The 18708-nt window shown below is 34.5% G+C and overlaps 2 protein-coding genes across 2 annotated transcripts; both read left to right on the top strand.

The window, feature by feature from the left end:
* Positions 1-1593: 1593 nt before the first annotated feature.
* LOC127948617 (endonuclease domain-containing 1 protein-like) lies at positions 1594-4239 on the top strand. Its single transcript, XM_052545187.1, has 2 exons — positions 1594-1878; positions 3539-4239. The coding sequence occupies exons 1-2, from the start codon at positions 1594-1596 to the stop codon at positions 4100-4102; spliced, it is 849 nt and encodes a 282-aa protein (XP_052401147.1). The 3' UTR covers positions 4103-4239.
* A 5657-nt stretch (positions 4240-9896) lies between these two features.
* On the top strand, positions 9897-14950 carry ptcd1 (pentatricopeptide repeat domain 1). Its single transcript, XM_052545754.1, has 8 exons — positions 9897-10476; positions 11170-11310; positions 11421-11639; positions 11751-11852; positions 12914-13618; positions 14015-14131; positions 14267-14449; positions 14750-14950. The coding sequence occupies exons 1-8, from the start codon at positions 10027-10029 to the stop codon at positions 14921-14923; spliced, it is 2091 nt and encodes a 696-aa protein (XP_052401714.1). The 5' UTR covers positions 9897-10026; the 3' UTR covers positions 14924-14950.
* Positions 14951-18708: the final 3758 nt, after the last annotated feature.

The following is an 18708-nucleotide window of genomic DNA, read 5'->3' as shown; positions in this document are numbered from 1 at the left end:
TCAGCACATTTTATAAGTTAACATCCCTAATGAACGAATCAGCATATGTAGCTCCTCACCAGCATGTGTCTGTTTTAGATGCTGATCCCCACAATGAAATTAATATGCTGGTGTCCCAAACTGGGATTCTTCACTTACTTAACCAGCAGACTTTCCTTATATAAACCAGACTGGACCAGTATATAAACTCTGATCTAAGCTGGTGTTTTCAGCTGGGATAGACTCTGATAATGTTCTTTATTCTTACATTAACAACTATACAAACAGTGTACATGTGAGAGAGAGAGAGACTCAGTGGCCGGGCATATAGCTCTGTAATGTGAGTTTCAGTGTGTGAGTGGAATGTGCCTGTGAGGTCAGGCTGTATAAGACACCGCAGACACGAGCATCAGTCCTGCCGTATATGATACAGTCATGGTGTTCCCTGTAAAAAAATATTGAAATAATAAATAGTTGAAGAAAAATCACAAGAAAATTGTAATATATCAGTTGCATCTCATAGACAAAAATGAGATTAAATTGTAAGCAAATAGAGAATTTAGTTTAAGTCTACTGCTTCCCAGTTTGAAATAATTCAATAATTTGAAGCCTCAAACAATTTGCCAACATTCAGATATTTCGAAATCAACTCAAATAGCCTACTGCACATCATATGTTTTAACAAATGAATAGAGCTATGCTATCCACATGAATTTCATCTAAAAAAAAATTTCTTCTTTTTTTTTTTTTTTTTTTTTTGCAGTTCTGGGAATCTGGGAAATGTAAATAAATTAATTCATGTGAGAATGTAATCTGTGTTAACATGAGAATGTGTTTTGAAATGTGTTAAAAACATCCTGTTTTCAAAATATGTGATGGCAAAGTATGAAAAACATTTTGATTAAAAGAGAAAAGTTGGGAGGTTGAATCAAAGCATAGCATTTTTTTTTTTTAGTTATATAATTTGTTAGATCTGTGATATACAGTATGATCTTCATTTTTGCTATCACTTTACACACAAATTCAACTTAAAAAATGTGGAAGAACAGGAAGAGTTTGCTTAGTGTCCTGTACTATCAATACTTAAGCTGGGAAAACACCTTAAGATAATTATTTTCCTTATTCAAGTAAACAAGATCTGTATGACTAGAAAATGGTCACAAAAGTGGACTGACTTGGGTGCAGTCAGTCATTTTGGTATGAAAAAAAGTTAAAAATACCATGATCATTCACCTGGCAAAAAAATAAAACATCCAAAAGTGTATCTGGTTGAAGAGGGCCACAATAGTGTGTGATATTCTGTATCCTGTAACAAACGTCATACACTGTTTACTTTAAATGTTTATTTTCCTAATCAAACACACTTGTTAAGTGGACTTAAGGAAATTAGTGTAAAGTTTGACACCGGGATGTTAGAAATACTCGCCCATCTCATTACAACACCAGTGCATCCTTACCTTCTGTGTTGGTATGTTCTGCAATATTTATAATATTTATAGAGCTGTTTATTATTTGTTGAGAAATTAATAGCAGATATTTAGCTGTTATAGCAATAAAAAGTCTCACATGCTTGTTGTTCCTGCAGAGAACTTGATAATTCATCATCTCTTCATCATGCTGCTGCTTCTTCATGTGCTGATTGTGTCGCTTCTCTCCAGTGGTTCGGCCAGAGTTGTGCAGAATTTTGAGAGTGAATGTGGTCAATTTTTTGCAAATGGAAAACCACCAACACAATTTCTTGATCCAAAATACAGGAAGATCTGCCAAACTCTAAATAATAACGGTCCTTATTATGCCACATTCTATGACACTAACAACAAGATTCCCGTGTACTCAGCCTTCAAGTTTGAAGGACTAAAGGACTGCGAAAGACTAGACAAGTGGTACATTGAACCTCAGGTAAGTGAAATATTACTCTAATAATTATTTCTGGTATCTCATTATTGTTTTGAATTTTTTATTACGTTTTTTTCATCTTTTAGTGTGGATGGAGACGGCAAATGTACTATTATTATTAATGAACAATTTCTATGAATAATAATGACAATAATAAAAACAGCTCAAACGAAAATAAAAGTTACATTCATTTAAAAGCAAAATATCACAAATTATTTTTGTATCACAAATCGTTGGATAATAAATCAACAGATAAACTGTTCTGCATATCAGCTATCAGAGAAACATATTCATGTTAACACAACTGCAGATGAACTACATATTAAAAACGATTGCAAACATGACTCAGAAAAGTGTAGTTAATTCTGAAAAAGGTTGATTTAAGTTGATGCCTACAAGCTAAATATAAGCTAAAACATGCCATAGCAAAATGTCATTGCTGCTCATTTTCTCAGTATTTTGTTCAAAATATTCACACATAACTTTAAAAGTAAAATTATTAAGATTCTTTTTTCTTATATACACTTTGGCACCCTATCATGTCATATGTTGTGCATCCTCCATTTTCTATGATAACAGCTCTAAATCTTCTCTTAAATTGTGTAATAAGTCTGAAGGAAACATAACAAGGGATTGACATCATTCTAACATGTAGAATATCTTCAGATCCATCTGATTCTGAGGTCAACACATCTTTAGCAAAATTGAATAAACACATTCCTAAAACTTGATATTAACATGAGTACTGGAACTTGAACATGAGAACTTTACTGTGTCCGAAACCGCTCCCTATCCACTATACAGTGCACTATTTCGGGTGTCAGCCATTTGGTAGCACTGTCTGAATTCTGAGAGAACAACTTCATTCCCTACATTCGTCCACTACTTTTTACCCACAATTCATTCTGATTTCGAGTGTACAACCAGTGTCCCACAATCCAACGCAGAGAGATGACGTTTACATCTTTATTATTTCTGTTTTGATGTTTTTTTGTCATACATTGTTTATATTAAAATATGTTATGTAGACAATAACTCAGTTTAATATTTTACTAATTTACTGAGATGGCACCGTTGTTTTTGCAACAGCTCCAAGTCTCACGCACAGTGTATACCTCACCGTCCGAATCCGTTCACTTATTTGTTCACTCCTTCCTGAGTGAACTCAACTGTCTTACATTATATAGAGATTAGTGAATGAGTGAACGAGCGAGCGATTTGAGACACAGCACTTGACTAGAACAGACATAAAAAAGCGAACCAATGACAAGAGAGAACTGATAACCACCTGACAGGACAACAAACCAATGAAAACATAACACATGAAGCAAAGAATGCAAATAACAAGATCACACGAGGAGCACACTAGACTATGGACACAACATCAAATTTATTTTATAAAAACATGAACAAAACCTAAAACAGATAAACATATGAACAGATGAAATATATTACATGTGTAGCATATTACAGTGCTGAATAGCAGAAGGAGTGATATGGAAGGGTGGTAATTAATGTGTCTAACTAGAAGGAAGAAGTATAGATAGATAGATAGATAGATTTGACCTAAACGTGATTGCAGACACATATTAACTAGCATGATTTTGTTAATCTCATATGAACTGTCTTTAAACTCATGCTCTCAACTGATTCACTATTGCAGCTTGACGACAATAATGCATCACCAGACATGAAACTAGAGAAAGATGTGAAAAAACAAGGACTTGGAGACTATCAAGCTCTCAATAAAGATTATATAAAGTCTGGCCATGACAGAGGTCATCTGGCACCAGTCTACCAGGCACAGTCACAGAGCTGTGCGGATGCCACCTTCACTCTCACCAATGCTGCTCCACAAAACTCCTCTTTTAACCGAGGCCAGTGGAGGGTACTAGAAGAACAAATGGCAAAAAATCTGTCCGATCAATGTCTACCGAAAAATTATACTGTTTATATTGTGACAGGGGTGGTACCAGGTAATAATACAATAAACAATAGAGTGAATGTGCCTAGTCATTTCTGGACTGCATACTGCTGCCTAGACAACAATAACAAATGTCAGATTTCAGGAGGATTTATTGGAGTGAATGAGAACATCACTCCTGAAGAAAAACCTACTGTGATGAATTTAGAGATAGAGTTGGCGAAGCTTTATAAAGTTGCATCTTTTGAGTTGTTTGATAGCTCTACAGAACCCCCAGCAAAGAAACCTAAAACCCAAAAATAAAAATGCTCTTTCAAAATAAATCATTATAGAACTATTGTCTTACAGCTTGTATGTTTGACTCTAATGAATAATCAAAACAGTTTTAATGTGTATAAATGAACTTTATCATATCACACTAATCTGGAATAAAGAATGGTTTAATGCTCAGTATATGGATCTTTTTTCTCTAGAAAGTTGTTTATGCACATGATCTCGAACAACCAAAAAACCTTTGTCCTGATGTGTCATTGAAACCATAGCTCAAACAACACCATTGATACATTTATTTGAATAGAAAAGAAATTAATGATTATGTCAAAATGGTCACCAAGTCAATCAGCTGTGAGTGTTCAGCCCTTCTGCTAAAACTTGGCTAAAAGACCATTTCAGCAGAAAATAGGGCCACTTTATTCTACATGTAGCGACAAACAAGAAATAATTTACGTCAAAGCATTATCTTTCAGGTTTTATAAACAACAAAAAAGCTTTTTGGGCAGATTAAATTAACTTTGTTTTAATATGTATTATAGGGAGATATGTAGTGGATCAAGTTTGTATGCCTCTGCTCATAGTACATGTCTGTCTTTAAAAGCGTTCACATTCCTGCTGGAGTGATATGACTCAAGCTTTAAAATAATTATTTTGAATTGAGATAAATTGCTTTCATGGTCTGCACATTTGTTAATTTCTTATCTATTTCTTTTTTTTTTTTCATCAACAGCAAATAACATACTATATTTATTATGTTTTTATGTATCCAAGTATATCTCTAGTTATGTTAACGTGTTTACCTAGGTGTTTTTATATGCACATATGTATCACCTTTTCCCTTTCTTTTTTGTAATTTTGTACTGCTCTGTTATTTACGTCAGTTATTCTAAATAAAACTTATATTCACATAAAAAGTGTTCATGTGTTGAATGACAAAGCAGGATGTTAGAAATACTCCCCCATCTCACTACAATAGCACTTTTTCCTTACCTTTGTTGTCAGTATGTACTGTAATATTTTTAAAGGTGAATTTTATTTTGTATTAGTTGACCATCTTTAATAGATATTTTAATTACTACACAGAAGGTGTTATGTATCATGTTTCTTATTCTTGCCTCTAAATGGATAATAGCTTGATCTTTGACTTGTACAGCTACATGATCTAAGTGTTTGTTTGTTATTCAAATGTTATTAGTTATATAAAAAAAGCTATTGTGTGACTGTTGTTCAGTCAGAGAACTTGATAATGTGCAGGATTTTAAAGAGTGAATGTGGTCAATTTTTTGTAAATGGAAAATCTCCAACAAGATTTCCTGAACCACAATACAGGCAGATCTGCACAACGAGAAATAATGTTGTTTATTATGCAACATTTTATGACACTGACAACAGGATCCACATGGCCTTTTGTACACAGCCTATATTACTGAAGGGATAATGGGCTGCACAAGTCCACGGATGAAAAACGTTAGTTCATTGAACCCCAAGTAAGTGAAATATTACCTCATCTAAAATTGAATTAAACATATTACACTCTACATCATTATTTCAGCTAAAAGACTTGAAATAGTTTATAGAGACATACCATGCTGGAGTAGTGCTTAGTGCAGTTCATTACTTCTGTAAAGTCACACTGGCAAGAAACTTTAAAAATAAATAAATAAATAAATAAAAAAGACTGCTTAATTTAGAAAAAATATAAACCTTAGCAGTTCATTTGATATGCAGAGTAGGTCAGTGGTGTATAAAGTACCTGAAAGCCAAAAGTAAAAGTACAGATATCTTACCAGAAAATGGCTTTGGTAGAAGTTTAGTCAATGTTTAGAATATTACTTGAGTAAAAGTCTTAAAGTATGTGATATGTATTGTACTTAAAGTGTTAGTTCACCGAAAAAGGAAAATTATGTCATTAATAACTCACCCTCATGTCGTTCCAAACCACTGAGACCTCTGTTTCTCTTTGGAACACAGTTTAAGATACTTTAGATTTAGTCCGAGAGATCTCAGTCCCTCCATTGAAAATCGATGTACGGTCTACTGTCCATATCCAGAAAGGTAAGAAAAACATCATCAAAGTAGTCCATGTGACATCAGAGGGTCGGTTAGAATTTGTTGAAGCATCGAAAATACATTTTGGTCCAAAAATAGCAAAAACTACAACTTTATTCAGCACTGTCTTCTCTGTTGACTTGAGAATGAGTCAGTCTATTGTTCGTTATCCGGCTCGGCTTGGTGTTCATCTTCAGTTCTCTCTAAATGCTCGTTTTCACTCAATATCCTGTTAATCTTGAGTACCTATAGAGTAGTACTGCATCCTTCATAACTCCAAAAAGTCTTTAGTTTTATTATATTCATAAGAGAAAGATAGTCTGTACCGTTTTTTCCCGGAAAAACACGACCGGCTGGAGGCGTGACGTGTGGGCGGAGCTAAAGAATCACGAGCGCCAGTAGGCTTTTGGGTTGAGAGCGTCTGGAAACTGTGACATTACCGTGAGGAAAAAACCATCATCCAAAACAAACCATGGCTAACAGTCAGATTCAGCGTATATTTATGATCCAGAATCAGATCCAGAGGCTGAAATTTAACAAGAGCAGCATCAGCAACGACGTCTCTATGTGGTATGTACTGAAACTGTATATATTTGCTTAGCGGGTTTGGAAAATGACTAAGTTCCACTTTATGTCGTCTTTTTTTTATTTAAGCTGTACATGTGGAAAGTGCAGTTTGATGCCAACATCGCATGTTGTTTACTTGATGTGCTTACACGCCGATAGCTAAGTTAACAACACAGAGATATTTGAAGCAGTTTTACTCACCGCCTGCGGTTCCAACACACGATCGTGTTTTTTTCGTTGGGATTGCATTATCCTTAAGAAATAAACGATATGCAAATCCGGCGTCAAACTGGGCCTTGTTTGTAAAACAAGCATCTTCGAAATGCAGGGAACAAACAAAAACACTTGCACAACTCCGTTGATGCTCTGTAAAAATAAACTCCATCCACTGGTCCCTTAACTGACCCTCTGATGTCACATGGACTACTTTGATGATGTTTTTCTTACCTTTCTGGACATGGACAGTATACCAAGATCTAAAGAGAGAAAAAAGAGCTTTGAACATTTGCCATTTTTAAATCCTAAATACTATTTGCTTGCAGAATGCCTTAAACGATCTGATTTCCCCTTTCCCACAAAGTGTGACCCGTCTATGAGTATGACATGTTGTACAGAGCCATGGTGAGAATAGGCAGCCATTCACCCAGTGTATCATTCTGTAAATCTGACTCCAAACTAGGAAACAGACACAGATGGATAAAATATGTCACCAAAATTGAGAGCATATAGGGTCAGATCACCAGAGCAGCAGCAACCCTCTGACCCAGCAGCTCTGTAAGAAAGTCATCATATGCTATGTCAAACATCAACAGTCCTAAAATAAGCTAAAATCCCTTGATGGATTTGTTTCTTACAAAAACACAACTTTTGGCATACTTTTTCACAAGACATTAATTGATGGACTGGAGTGGTGTGGTGTGGGTTATCTTGTGATGTTTTTATCAGCTGTTTGGAATCTCATTCTGATGGCACCCATCCACTGCAAAGGATTTATTGATCCAAGTGATGTAATGCTATATTATTCCAAATTTTCTGTTGAAGAAACAAACTCATATGCACCTTGGATGGCCTGAGGGTGAGTAAATTCTCAGTATATTTTCATATTTGTGTGAACTATATCTTTATTTTGTAGTATGTTCAATGAAGAGCTACAATTTTCTGATTAAACCTATTTTTCCCTTCACGCTCATCTTCAACTCCTTTTGGTGCCTGGTTTTGGCACATCAAATCTGACGTATATTCCAACTTCATGGGACCATTAAAATAGTTAGCCACAGTCCCACAGAAACCTTTCAGTGGAAGTAGTCCACATCGGTGATGAACCTATTGTATGGCAGCAGAAAGCAGACACCAACCAACAGCATGGCAAAGTAGACGCTCAGGAATGGATTCCTCTGAGTCTGAAAACAAGACATGAGCTTATATGAATAGCAACTACAATGATAGAGCAGCTAAGGCCTGTTATCTATACATATAAATCAGCTCTTTTGTGTTGTGCACGATGGTGTCTTACACTAATGCAGGGTTTCCCAAAATAGGATTTGCAAACCCCAGGGTGTTTGTAAGGAAAGTGCATGGAATTTGTGACTTGACAAAAAAAGCTAATAATGTGAAAAAAATAAATTTAAATAATTTATATTATATTAAAATTCAAACAACTGAAATAAAAATTACCAAAAAAGATTAAATATCTGTAAGTCACCCTGAGCACTGTAAGGTTTTATTCTACCCGTCTTCTTCTCCTCTGGAAGCTGACAAAAGCTGAAATTCGTGATGACAGACACAGATCTCTACCCTGCTAATTCCTGCTCCACTCGTCAGAGTACATATCTGGAAAAAATTCAGAATTCACACATGGGAAAATTCATGCTGTCAAGAGACAGATTAATTCATTGGAGTTGTCATGTATGCTTATAACATAACTAATAATAATGAACATAAATAATCACATTAAAAAAATTGTGTGTATATAGATGCTAGTACAGAGAGGACTTACAAATGTTTTTCTCTTACAGATCTAAATACTTAATTCATATTTCATATTGCACATAATAATGTACTGATATCTAAATTCACTTGAATCTTGATATTAAAAATACACCTAATCTGAGAATTATTAACTGGAGTAAAAGTGTGACATCTTGCCCCAGTATCTCCTCATTGCTGCTTATAGACCTGGGCTATGCTGTGCAGGAAAATTCAGTTCTTTTGTTTTATGCAACCAGGCATTGCAGTTGTTCTATATTTGTTCCTACACCTGTTTTCCTTTAAAGTATCTGGGCATGAATGTGTTGTTTCTCTCCCGCCAGTTGACTTTGCACGTGTGCGGTTTAAATTTTACGGCATGCTATGAAACACACTCAGTTTAGTCTAGGTGATAAACGATAAAAGATTAACATTGACATCTCATTTGCGGCCCCCTCAAGGTCCCCGAACCCCAGTTTTGAAAACCCCTGATTTAGGTTATTAAAATGTTATTCACACTATGAAAAAAATGGTTCCTTTATGAACTGACTGAACTGTTCTTTGGGTGCTTTAAAGCACTACACTTAATTTGATGTTGAATAACATATAGCACTTTTTAATTTAGAATTTTAACTGTAGAGTTATTTTACATTTCATATTAAGTTATATAATTATGTTTTATTATATTATTATATATTATATTTTAAAGAAATTATTACATTTTTATCTTCATCATTACAAAAATATTTAAATACATAACACGCAAGTTTCAGTAGAAATATTATGTTTGACATATTTTCACTTATAAATTATTGGCCTTTTTTTTATAACTTATATTAACTTTTATATAATATATAAGCAGTTTTAAAGACATATTAAATGGGTCAGAAAAGCATTCTTATATTCAAATAATTACATTTAATATAAATTTAAACTACATTGTCAAGTGAAGTTTTTTATTCCAGGACATAATTTCAATATTATTCACTAGATGGCAGTTCTGTGATAGCGGTGACATTCAGTTTCTGCAGCGTCAAGACGAACACACGATCAGCCCTACTAATCGATCACGCTCATCTTTATTTTTGTTTTTCGTTTCGTTAGATAAAATCGAGAATACAGTTTTGGTCAGCTAAGTTTTACGATTATATAAAATTATTCAAATTCACTTTGACAAGTGAAATATAATTATATAAAATAGAGTAAATAAATATCTCGATCATAATATTATCTATTAATAATGTCTTCCGTTGTAGCATCATGGCGATTTCCAGTAGAAGCACCATGTGTGGCATTGTAGCTCCTGTTTCTACCGCAGTTTATGTTTTGAAAGGGTGATATGAATGGTCTAATTAGTTTTGAACTCAAGATAGATGGCCAAAATGTTGCGTTCTGCACTTCTGAGAGGTATTTTCACACGGAACTTCAGTGTTAATGCTATAAAGTGCGCTGCCGGATCCTCTAATACGCGCAGCTCAGCTGTCTGTCCTTCTAACCTGCATCACGAACCCTTGAGATTCTTTAGCAAATCAGCTAAATTAACACCTTCAAGGTGGACCGACAGCAACAATAGAGAGCCAAACGCATCTGAGCATGTGCACGAGGAGGAAGACACAAGTGTTGTGTTTGGTGATTATTCCAGAAGGTTCTCCTCCAGACGAACCTTCCGCAAAACATCCCCAGAGCAGCAACTGGATCTGAAATATAAAGATGCGGATGAAGATGATGTGCAGCTGGTGGAGAAGTTCAAGTCTAGAACAGGTCGGAAAAATACGACATACTGGTATTTCCTCCAGTGCAAACGGCTCATCAAAGAGGACAAAGTACGTGTTCAAAAAATCTGATTTAATAACATTAATCTTTACTGTGACGCAGTGATGGTATCAGACTTTTATCCCTTGAAAAAAAAACTGCAGTGCAGAATATTAATTAGAATTTTTCATTTCATCACTTTGCAGTAATGTCAAATTACAAGTTTTAATTGAAATTATATTTATAATAATTGTTTTAATAATCTTTTGTTGAGATTTAATGTACATTTATTTTGATGTACTTACTAACATACTGATGTTATAATTTAACTGTAGTGTGTTGTTCAATGTTACATTTAAAGTTAATATATTTTATTAAATCACAACTTTGTCATTTCAAGTATCATTTATATATAATATAATACATGATGTACAAATTTCAATACAAATAAATTTAAAGTACATCTTAGTTTACTATTAGTGCCTCAGTACATTTGGCAGTACCTAGGTGTACATTTAAATTAGAATACATTTTCACTTAAATTCAAAGAACATGCAATTGTCAAAAAAAATCCTATATTTAGTTTACACATAAGTATATAATATACACACTTAAGTATGCACAAAAGTGTATAATGTTTGTAATAAATAATTGTGTTATCACCATTTTTTTGTATACAAGTGTAGATCAAAATGTTTCTCTGTTCCATATAAACCAGTAGACATTTTAATTTATTAATTGATTTATTTCTTGTGTGGGTGTAGCTGGCTGAGGCATTGGTTCTCTTTGAGGCTGATATGCTCAAAGGTGAGAGGTTACAACCTGAGGAGTATAACTACACTGTGCTCATCGGTGCATGTGGACGTGTCGGTTACCTAAAGAAAGCCTTCCAGCTCTACAATAATGTAAGATGACAATGCATTTTCACTTGTCATTATTAATATTAGGCTCTGCTGATGATGCATGGAAGACACACTTGATCTTTGATTAACCCTGTTTGAATATTATGACTCAGATGAAGAAGCGAGGAATCGAGCCGTCCGATGCTACATACACTGCGCTGTTCAACGCTTGTGCGGAGTCTCCATGGAAACAGTCAGGGCTGGAACAGGCATTGAAGCTGAAGCAAGAGCTTCTCAAGAAGAACGTCCCTCTCACAGCCATTACCCAGCATGCTTTGCTCAAAACAGTTGCACTTGCTGGAGATCTGAAGTCGTGCTTTCAAATTCTGCGGGTATTAACTAATGTCAAAATACCCAGTGATGTGAAGATTTATTCTTTTTTTATTCTTATTGCACTAACGACACAGTAACATCATTTGGTTTCTGTGTAAATACATGTATAGGAGATGCTTCAAAATGGACGACCCATCACACAAGAGACATTTCATTATCTGCTCATGAGCTGTGTGAAGGACAAGCAGCATGGATTCAGACTGGCTTTACAGGTACTTAAACACCTCCTGACTAGAAACACACATTAATAGTGATTCACCACTTATTTATGAGTTCATTTAGCCGAAACCATTTTAATAAATCAGTTTTGGCAATTTAACTCATGTTGTTTTTCAAAGGTGCTAAATAAACCAGTTGTTGTGACATTCAATTGTAGAGTCAATCAGTTTTTCAGCTGAAACTAATTGCTACTCTAACATCGTTTTTGGTGACATTCTAAATAATATGGATATAAATTTCAGCAATTTAAAATATTTGTCTGCATAAAAACTAATTCCGGTATCACTTTATTTTACAGTTACATCTGTTCGTTTCTTATTACCAATAACTATGACTTTTCTCTCAATAAATTCTTAATTTTCTGCTAATTAATAGTGAGTAAGGTAGTTGTTAAGTTTAGGTATTGGGTAAGATTAGGGATGTAGAAAAAAGTCATGTAGAATAAGGCATTAATATGTTCTTAATTAGCACTAATACATGGCTAATATTCTAGTAATATACATGCTAATAAGCAACTAATTGATGTAACCGTAAAATAAAGTATTACCACAATTGGTATTTAATTAGCTCTTCTCTGGTGTTAGTGTGTATTACGTGAATTTTTTTTTTAGTGAAATAGACACCATTTAATTTTCAGCCACCCAAATTTCAATCCATATTACTCACTTATCATCTTACTTATTTGCACAGTTTTTGAGTTCTTAAATGGATTATTAACCCACAAGTGAAAGAATATGTATGCATGTTTGACTTTCCATGTTAAACAAATGCAAATCTGTTTTCAAGACTTCTCGAGATTTGATTCATATGAATTCATGTTATGATGCTTTTATGACTTTTTTGGATCTTTTAAATTTGGGTTGATTGGACTTTCAATGAAGGGACAGGAACCTCTCCGCTTTCATCAAGAAAATATCGTAATCTTGTTTCGAAGATTAACATTATTGTTCTTCTATGTTTGGAATGACATGAGGGTGAGGGGAAAGATGGCAATTTTTCATCTTTGGGTTAACAATCCTGTGAAGTACTTCTTTTATTGTCATTTGTTCTGTAGGTTTGGCACCAGATGCTTAGGATTGGAATAAGACCAGACACTCAGAATTACAACATACTCCTGCGGGTAGCACGGGATTGTGGGATAGGTGATCCTGGTTTGGCTTCTGCGCTACTACTGAAGAGAACAGAGGAAGTGATCCCTAAACTCACAAGTGGAAAGAAAGGCCATAGGATGAAAGTCAAAGAAGCGATGTCCAGCCAGCCACTAGATATGGATGCATTTGAGAGTGAGCTGCTTTTAGACAAGCACACGCAGAGCCATGGACAAGCCAAAGAGACTGATTTCTGCCAACCCAAGGAAAAAGATCTGTGCAAAACAGACACATCTCAAAATGAGACTCAAATGCTGCCTGTATCATCAAGTGGCTCTCTCACATGTCAGTCACAAAGTTCCCGCCTCCCAAACCTTCTGGACCCCAGCACTTGCCACTCAGGTGTGGTTTCCTTGGGACCCGTAAACGGTGCTTTGGATAGGCTGGCTCTGATTGGAAACCTTGAAGGTTTTTTAGAGAAAATGGCCAAAGATGGACTGGAGCCCAACATCAAAACCATCACATTATTGGCTGATGTCATGGAACCCGGCAGCCAATCAGTGCAGAGTTTGATTAATGTGGCCAAAAAGAGTGCTGTCACGCTGGATGAGACATTCTTTAACATTATGATCAGAAGGGCAGCCAAAGCTGGAGACTTGGATGGGGCTAAGGTTAGAAATGCAATTATTCATCTGTTCATCAGGCCTAATTCAATGAGTATTACTACACCACTCACTACATCATACTGATAAAGAGCTAAAAAGCATTTTAAGTGTTGGTGATCACTAACAATGACAAGAAAGAGTGGGCAAACGAGCAGAGGTGCCATCATAGAGAAAAAGTGATTGTGTGTTAACATAGGACACGGGATCAGCAGATGTTGAACAGATTCTTTAATTTGTACTACGACAGCTGATGTTGCAGTGAAATATAAATTGAAGTGGTGAAAGCATCTGCAAAATGCATAACTGTAAATAATAAATAAATACAATTACAAAAGAGCCTGCCAAATGCATAAATGTAAATGTGTAAAAATATAAATAAATAACTGATTTCTTTCTTTTTAGGCTGTAAAAGCTCTTATGGTTAACAAAGGGCTGGTGGCAAATGCACAGACATTTTGTAGTATTGCTCTGGCTTGCCGTAGACAAAAAGATGCAAGGCAGTTGCTTACTGAAATGGAGGTATGAAATCCAGTATCATCCTTTTATTATTCATTTTCACTATTATTATACTTAAGGTTTCATCTTATTAGAATTATCAACTATTTCCAAGTTTCTTCTAAATATTTTGAAGGTTCTTTTTTCTTTCTTTTTCAGTCTTGTGGACTTGTGCCGAACACTCATGTTTACAGTGCCCTGATCAGCCAGGCAGTTAAGCGTTTGGACTATGCTTATCTGCATGAACTTCTTCTACACATGCACAAACTGCAAGTGCCGCCCAATGATGTCATCATCAGACAGCTGGAGTTTGCAACTCAGTATCCTCCATCCTATGACAAGGTTAGAAACTGAAACTGAAAATATGAGACAATCTCATATCAAGCAAATCGTAGATAAAAACAGTAAGCGAAATATAATGAATTAAGAAAATAACAATACATTTTAATAAAATGATAAGGATTATTAAGGAGTATAATTATTAAATTAAATTATTATTTATTCACTTAATTTAAAAGGACATCTAGGTTCAGTAAAATCAAATGCATGTATTTTGTGAATGTTTTTCATGTAATTGCGCTATGAGCAGGATTGTAATGGACTGCCATGGATTAATTATGCCTTTTATCTTTCTTCCTTCAGTTAAAATCACGAAACATATACCTGGACAAAATAGACGGCTTCCGTGGTTTTTACAAACAGTGGCTGGAGTTCATGCCTGGCCAGGAAACACCACACCCCTGGGAAAAATATCAATCCCCAAAGCCAGAAACTGAACAAGATGGAGTAACCTCACAAAATACAATTTCTAAATAAATCTAATTTCTGTATTCTGTACTAGTACATTTGTGTGACACCATTTCTTAAGCTTAACTGTGAATTTCTGAGGCATATTTTGTGTGTCTTGTATATTTGCATTTATTTTTGTTGTATTATTAAAAAAAATAAAAAACAATCCAAAATCAGTAATTGAAAAAAAATATTGGCATCCTATCTTTGAAAGCAAGAAAGCAAATATTAGACATCAGGTCTACTAATTTATTTTATTGTTGTAATATTTTATCTGAGTTACAATAAACGGTTGTAGAAGTTATTGGAAGGAATGATATTAGACTGTAAGTACTTCAAAACCAAATGTGTCTGTGTCTACTAACAAAAGACTGGAAGTCTAGGTAATTTCCATCTTAATAGCAGGCCTATCTGTAAACACGGATGATTTCCATCAAACAGCAAATTATTACAACAAAACAGTTTGTTTATTTATTAAACTTCCATCAGAAAAGACTGAATTAAAAGTGTTATGTGATGATTAAGTGCATGACCATTGCATGATCTTTGGTCAGTAACTGAAGAATATTATAAATAATAATAATAATAGTAATTGAGACCTGACCATTAGAGACGGACCAGAGGCATCTGTCATCTTGACCTTATTGCTTAACTCAATACATTTTCTGCCTCTTGAACTTCAATCACAAGACAGGAGATTTTTCTCGGTACACTGTGACCCTGCATGTTTCACTGAAGCAGTTCTGTAAAAACAGCAGCTGGTATCTTGGCTTTACACTCAGCTGGAACTCTGTGACTTTTTTTTGATTTTTTTTAATTTTTTATTTTTGTAGCCACCATTAAAGAGAAACCAAAGAGTTTGGTAAATAATTTTGTGGAGAAAAGTCTTCCTTGTGTTCAGAATTCAGCGTTCTGAAAATCAAAATAAGATTTTATTGAACAAAGTAGCTTCATGCATTTTTGTTATCAGTTGTTAACAATAATCATATAGCTCATTTTTGTCCAAGTTTCACCTCTACTGCTTTCCACAATTAAATATCAGTAGCCCTGGTGTATATGTTTAATACAACCACACAGATTAGACTTCTTTTACTTCCACATCCTCGTCAACAATCTGTTCTTGAGTGCTAACCATCTTTAAATCACAGTCACTGTCACACTGGCTTCAAGGCCTTCAACTTGTTTCTGGCTTTAATTAATCCAAACTAATTTTGTTTAATATACTTTGAACAAAAACATTCCGAGACTTCTACAGTTTGTTATTGCATGTTAGACAAAAATATTCCATCAATAATTTTGGCAGGTAAATAGGGATGATTTTTTTTTTAAGAAACTGGGAACCACCCAACTTTATTCCCATTGAAAATGTATAATAAGAGAGTTGCGAGTGTGATTGTTAGAGCATATGGGATTTGTTGTTTTGACCAATAAACTCATTGGTTTTAAAGATTATTTTGAAAAAGAGAGATTTTCTTTGATGACAGGAAAATCTATTTCTCTGAAATAAGTTAAATCTTGTTGATGTGCATATGTGTTGGAGAGGGTATTTATTGAATAGGTCTACATTCTTAATTAAATTAAACATTAAATAAATTACTTTTTTAATGGTAGATGTTTGCAGAAAGTCATAACATAAAAAAAGAAAATCATATTAATATTTTATTTAATCAGTTCTACTGGTGCCAGTTGGGTATTACTGTATTGATGATTCTGTAATATATTTTGAATAAAATGAAATTAATTATAAGTGAATTAGGAAACGGCTGACAGTGTTGACACATTTGGAGGATTTGAATTTTATTGTGCGTGTCAAAACTGGTTTGGGCATGTGGACAAAAGTAGAGGTTTTCAAACATTTTTAAGCTAATTAATTAACAAGCCAATCCCAAGTGTCCAGGATCAGATTTTAAAACAACTAAAGCACTAAAACAACTTCTGTAAGCTAATATGTCACTGGATATGTACCAGACATGTAGGTGTCTCCCTATGAAGATTTTTCACATGTACTCCTTAATCCAAAAGCTGAAAATCTTCTCTCTTTGTCAAACAAAAGGGCTCAAGAAGTTCCAGATGCCAAAATCAGATTTTATTTGGCGAGACAACTAACCCACGATGCACAACAAGACTGCAATCTGACTGCACCTTCATTCTTAACCAATGATCTGGTGTGCTTGTTTTTTTTTTTTTTTTTGGAATCTCCCTAATATTCCCGGCACAGTTTTTTGGTTTTGTACAAGCAGTCTCTCTAACTGCCTGAAGCTATCGAGTATTCTCCATAATGAATATTTTGTTAATGTATGATTCATTTTTGATTGTATAAGTGTGAGATCAGCTGCAAGTGCGATCTTCTCTAACAATAAAGTCTGATTTTGCCATCTGGAACTTCTTGACTCCAGATTTTTTTTGAAGGAAGAGAGAAGATTTTCTACAATAAATCATTTTATAGGATTGAGGAGTAAATGTAAGTGTTATATTTTCATGCAATAGCTACTTGTCTGGTACACGTCCAGTGATTTGTGTCATTAAAAAAAAATATAAATATAATTTGTGAGACAGAGAGTTAAAAAACAGTCTTTGGTCTTTTAATTCTTACAAGAATGGTCAGTCCAACACACAGAAGCTCTGTAGTGGGAAAGACAGACTGATAAAGGCTGTCCAAGGATACACTTTGATAAAACATAGACATTTCCATAACACTTTAGAGTTGTATTTTAAAGAGAGATTTTCTACAACTATTAAGACACCTTGAAGTATAATTTTATAAATATATTAATAATACAAATAAATAGATAGCAATAATAGTTATATTATTCAAGAGTTTGAGGATGATACAAAAAAAAGTGAGGAAAGGAGGAGACACCTGTGAATGTGGTCTGTGTATCTGTGTAAATCAGATAGCTGCAGTGAAGCTGAGATTGTCTGTTCTTCAGCCATCTCATCTTTGTTGTCTTGACCTTAAAGTCTGATTTGGATTGTTCTGTTGTGAGTTACAGCGCAACACGAAGGTAAGTGCATGTTCTAATACACATTTTCTATCATGTTGTCAACCCAAAAAGTTTGCTGGTTGCACTAAAATTGCCTATCCTGATCACGTATACTGTGATTTTATCTGCATTAGAAATTTGATTGTTTTTGTTGTTGAAAATGAACTGAAACTGAATGCATATTGTGTTTCTGATGATGACTGTCTGTCTGGGTCTGTGCTGTTAACAAATATTTGACATAGCCTCATATTGCCCTTTAGGCGCAGGATGAACAAACTCCAGAGGAAAAGTGTAAATTACGCACATCTTAAATCCATAAACCAGATGAGTGTCATGTCATAAAATTGTTTTAATTCAACTGAATTTGTATTAAACGTGATCACAGTTTAATAAAAACATTGTAATTTATGAACTATAACGCTTTTATGTCCGCGGTTGTTCAAAGAACGAATATATACAGCAAGCTAGAACATTTACATGATCAAGGTACGTTATCACTGACTTTTAGAGCGAGTTTAAAACCACTTTAAATAAGTCCCGTTATAATGAAGCTGTATAATTTGTGACAGTTCTGCGAGCGAGCACAACTGAACAGAACTCGATTAAGCGATGACTAATCTAATCGCCTCTGATTGGCCATTGCGTTCATAAGCTCAACACAGTCGTGTGTGCACAGTTATAATGCGCAACGCTGTAAAAACGAGTATAAAGAAAAATGTGGCAAATTGAGCAGATATTAATTCGGTGCCGCCATTGACACTTTTCATTACATTATATTTCAATTTAATTCTTACCTTTGTCCAGCACAAGCTCCGCCTATGCATAACT

This window comes from Carassius gibelio, chromosome B1, assembly GCF_023724105.1.
Source record: "Carassius gibelio isolate Cgi1373 ecotype wild population from Czech Republic chromosome B1, carGib1.2-hapl.c, whole genome shotgun sequence".
NCBI lineage: Eukaryota > Metazoa > Chordata > Actinopteri > Cypriniformes > Cyprinidae > Carassius > Carassius gibelio.
Note: the sequence above shows the minus strand (reverse complement) of the source record. Positions and strands in the feature narration are given on the sequence as shown.

Bases quoted from the DNA above. Each gene is read 5' to 3' on its own strand.
- LOC127948617 (XM_052545187.1), top strand. From the start codon at position 1,594: ATGCTGCTGCTTCTTCATGTGCTGATTGTGTCGCTTCTCTCCAGTGGT. The intron at 1,879-3,538 runs GTAAGTGAAATA...TCACTATTGCAG, and splicing joins AGTGGTACATTGAACCTCAG to CTTGACGACAATAATGCATC.
- ptcd1 (XM_052545754.1), top strand. From the start codon at position 10,027: ATGGCCAAAATGTTGCGTTCTGCACTTCTGAGAGGTATTTTCACACGG. The intron at 11,853-12,913 runs GTACTTAAACAC...TTTGTTCTGTAG, and splicing joins GATTCAGACTGGCTTTACAG to GTTTGGCACCAGATGCTTAG. The intron at 13,619-14,014 runs GTTAGAAATGCA...CTTTCTTTTTAG, and splicing joins GAGACTTGGATGGGGCTAAG to GCTGTAAAAGCTCTTATGGT.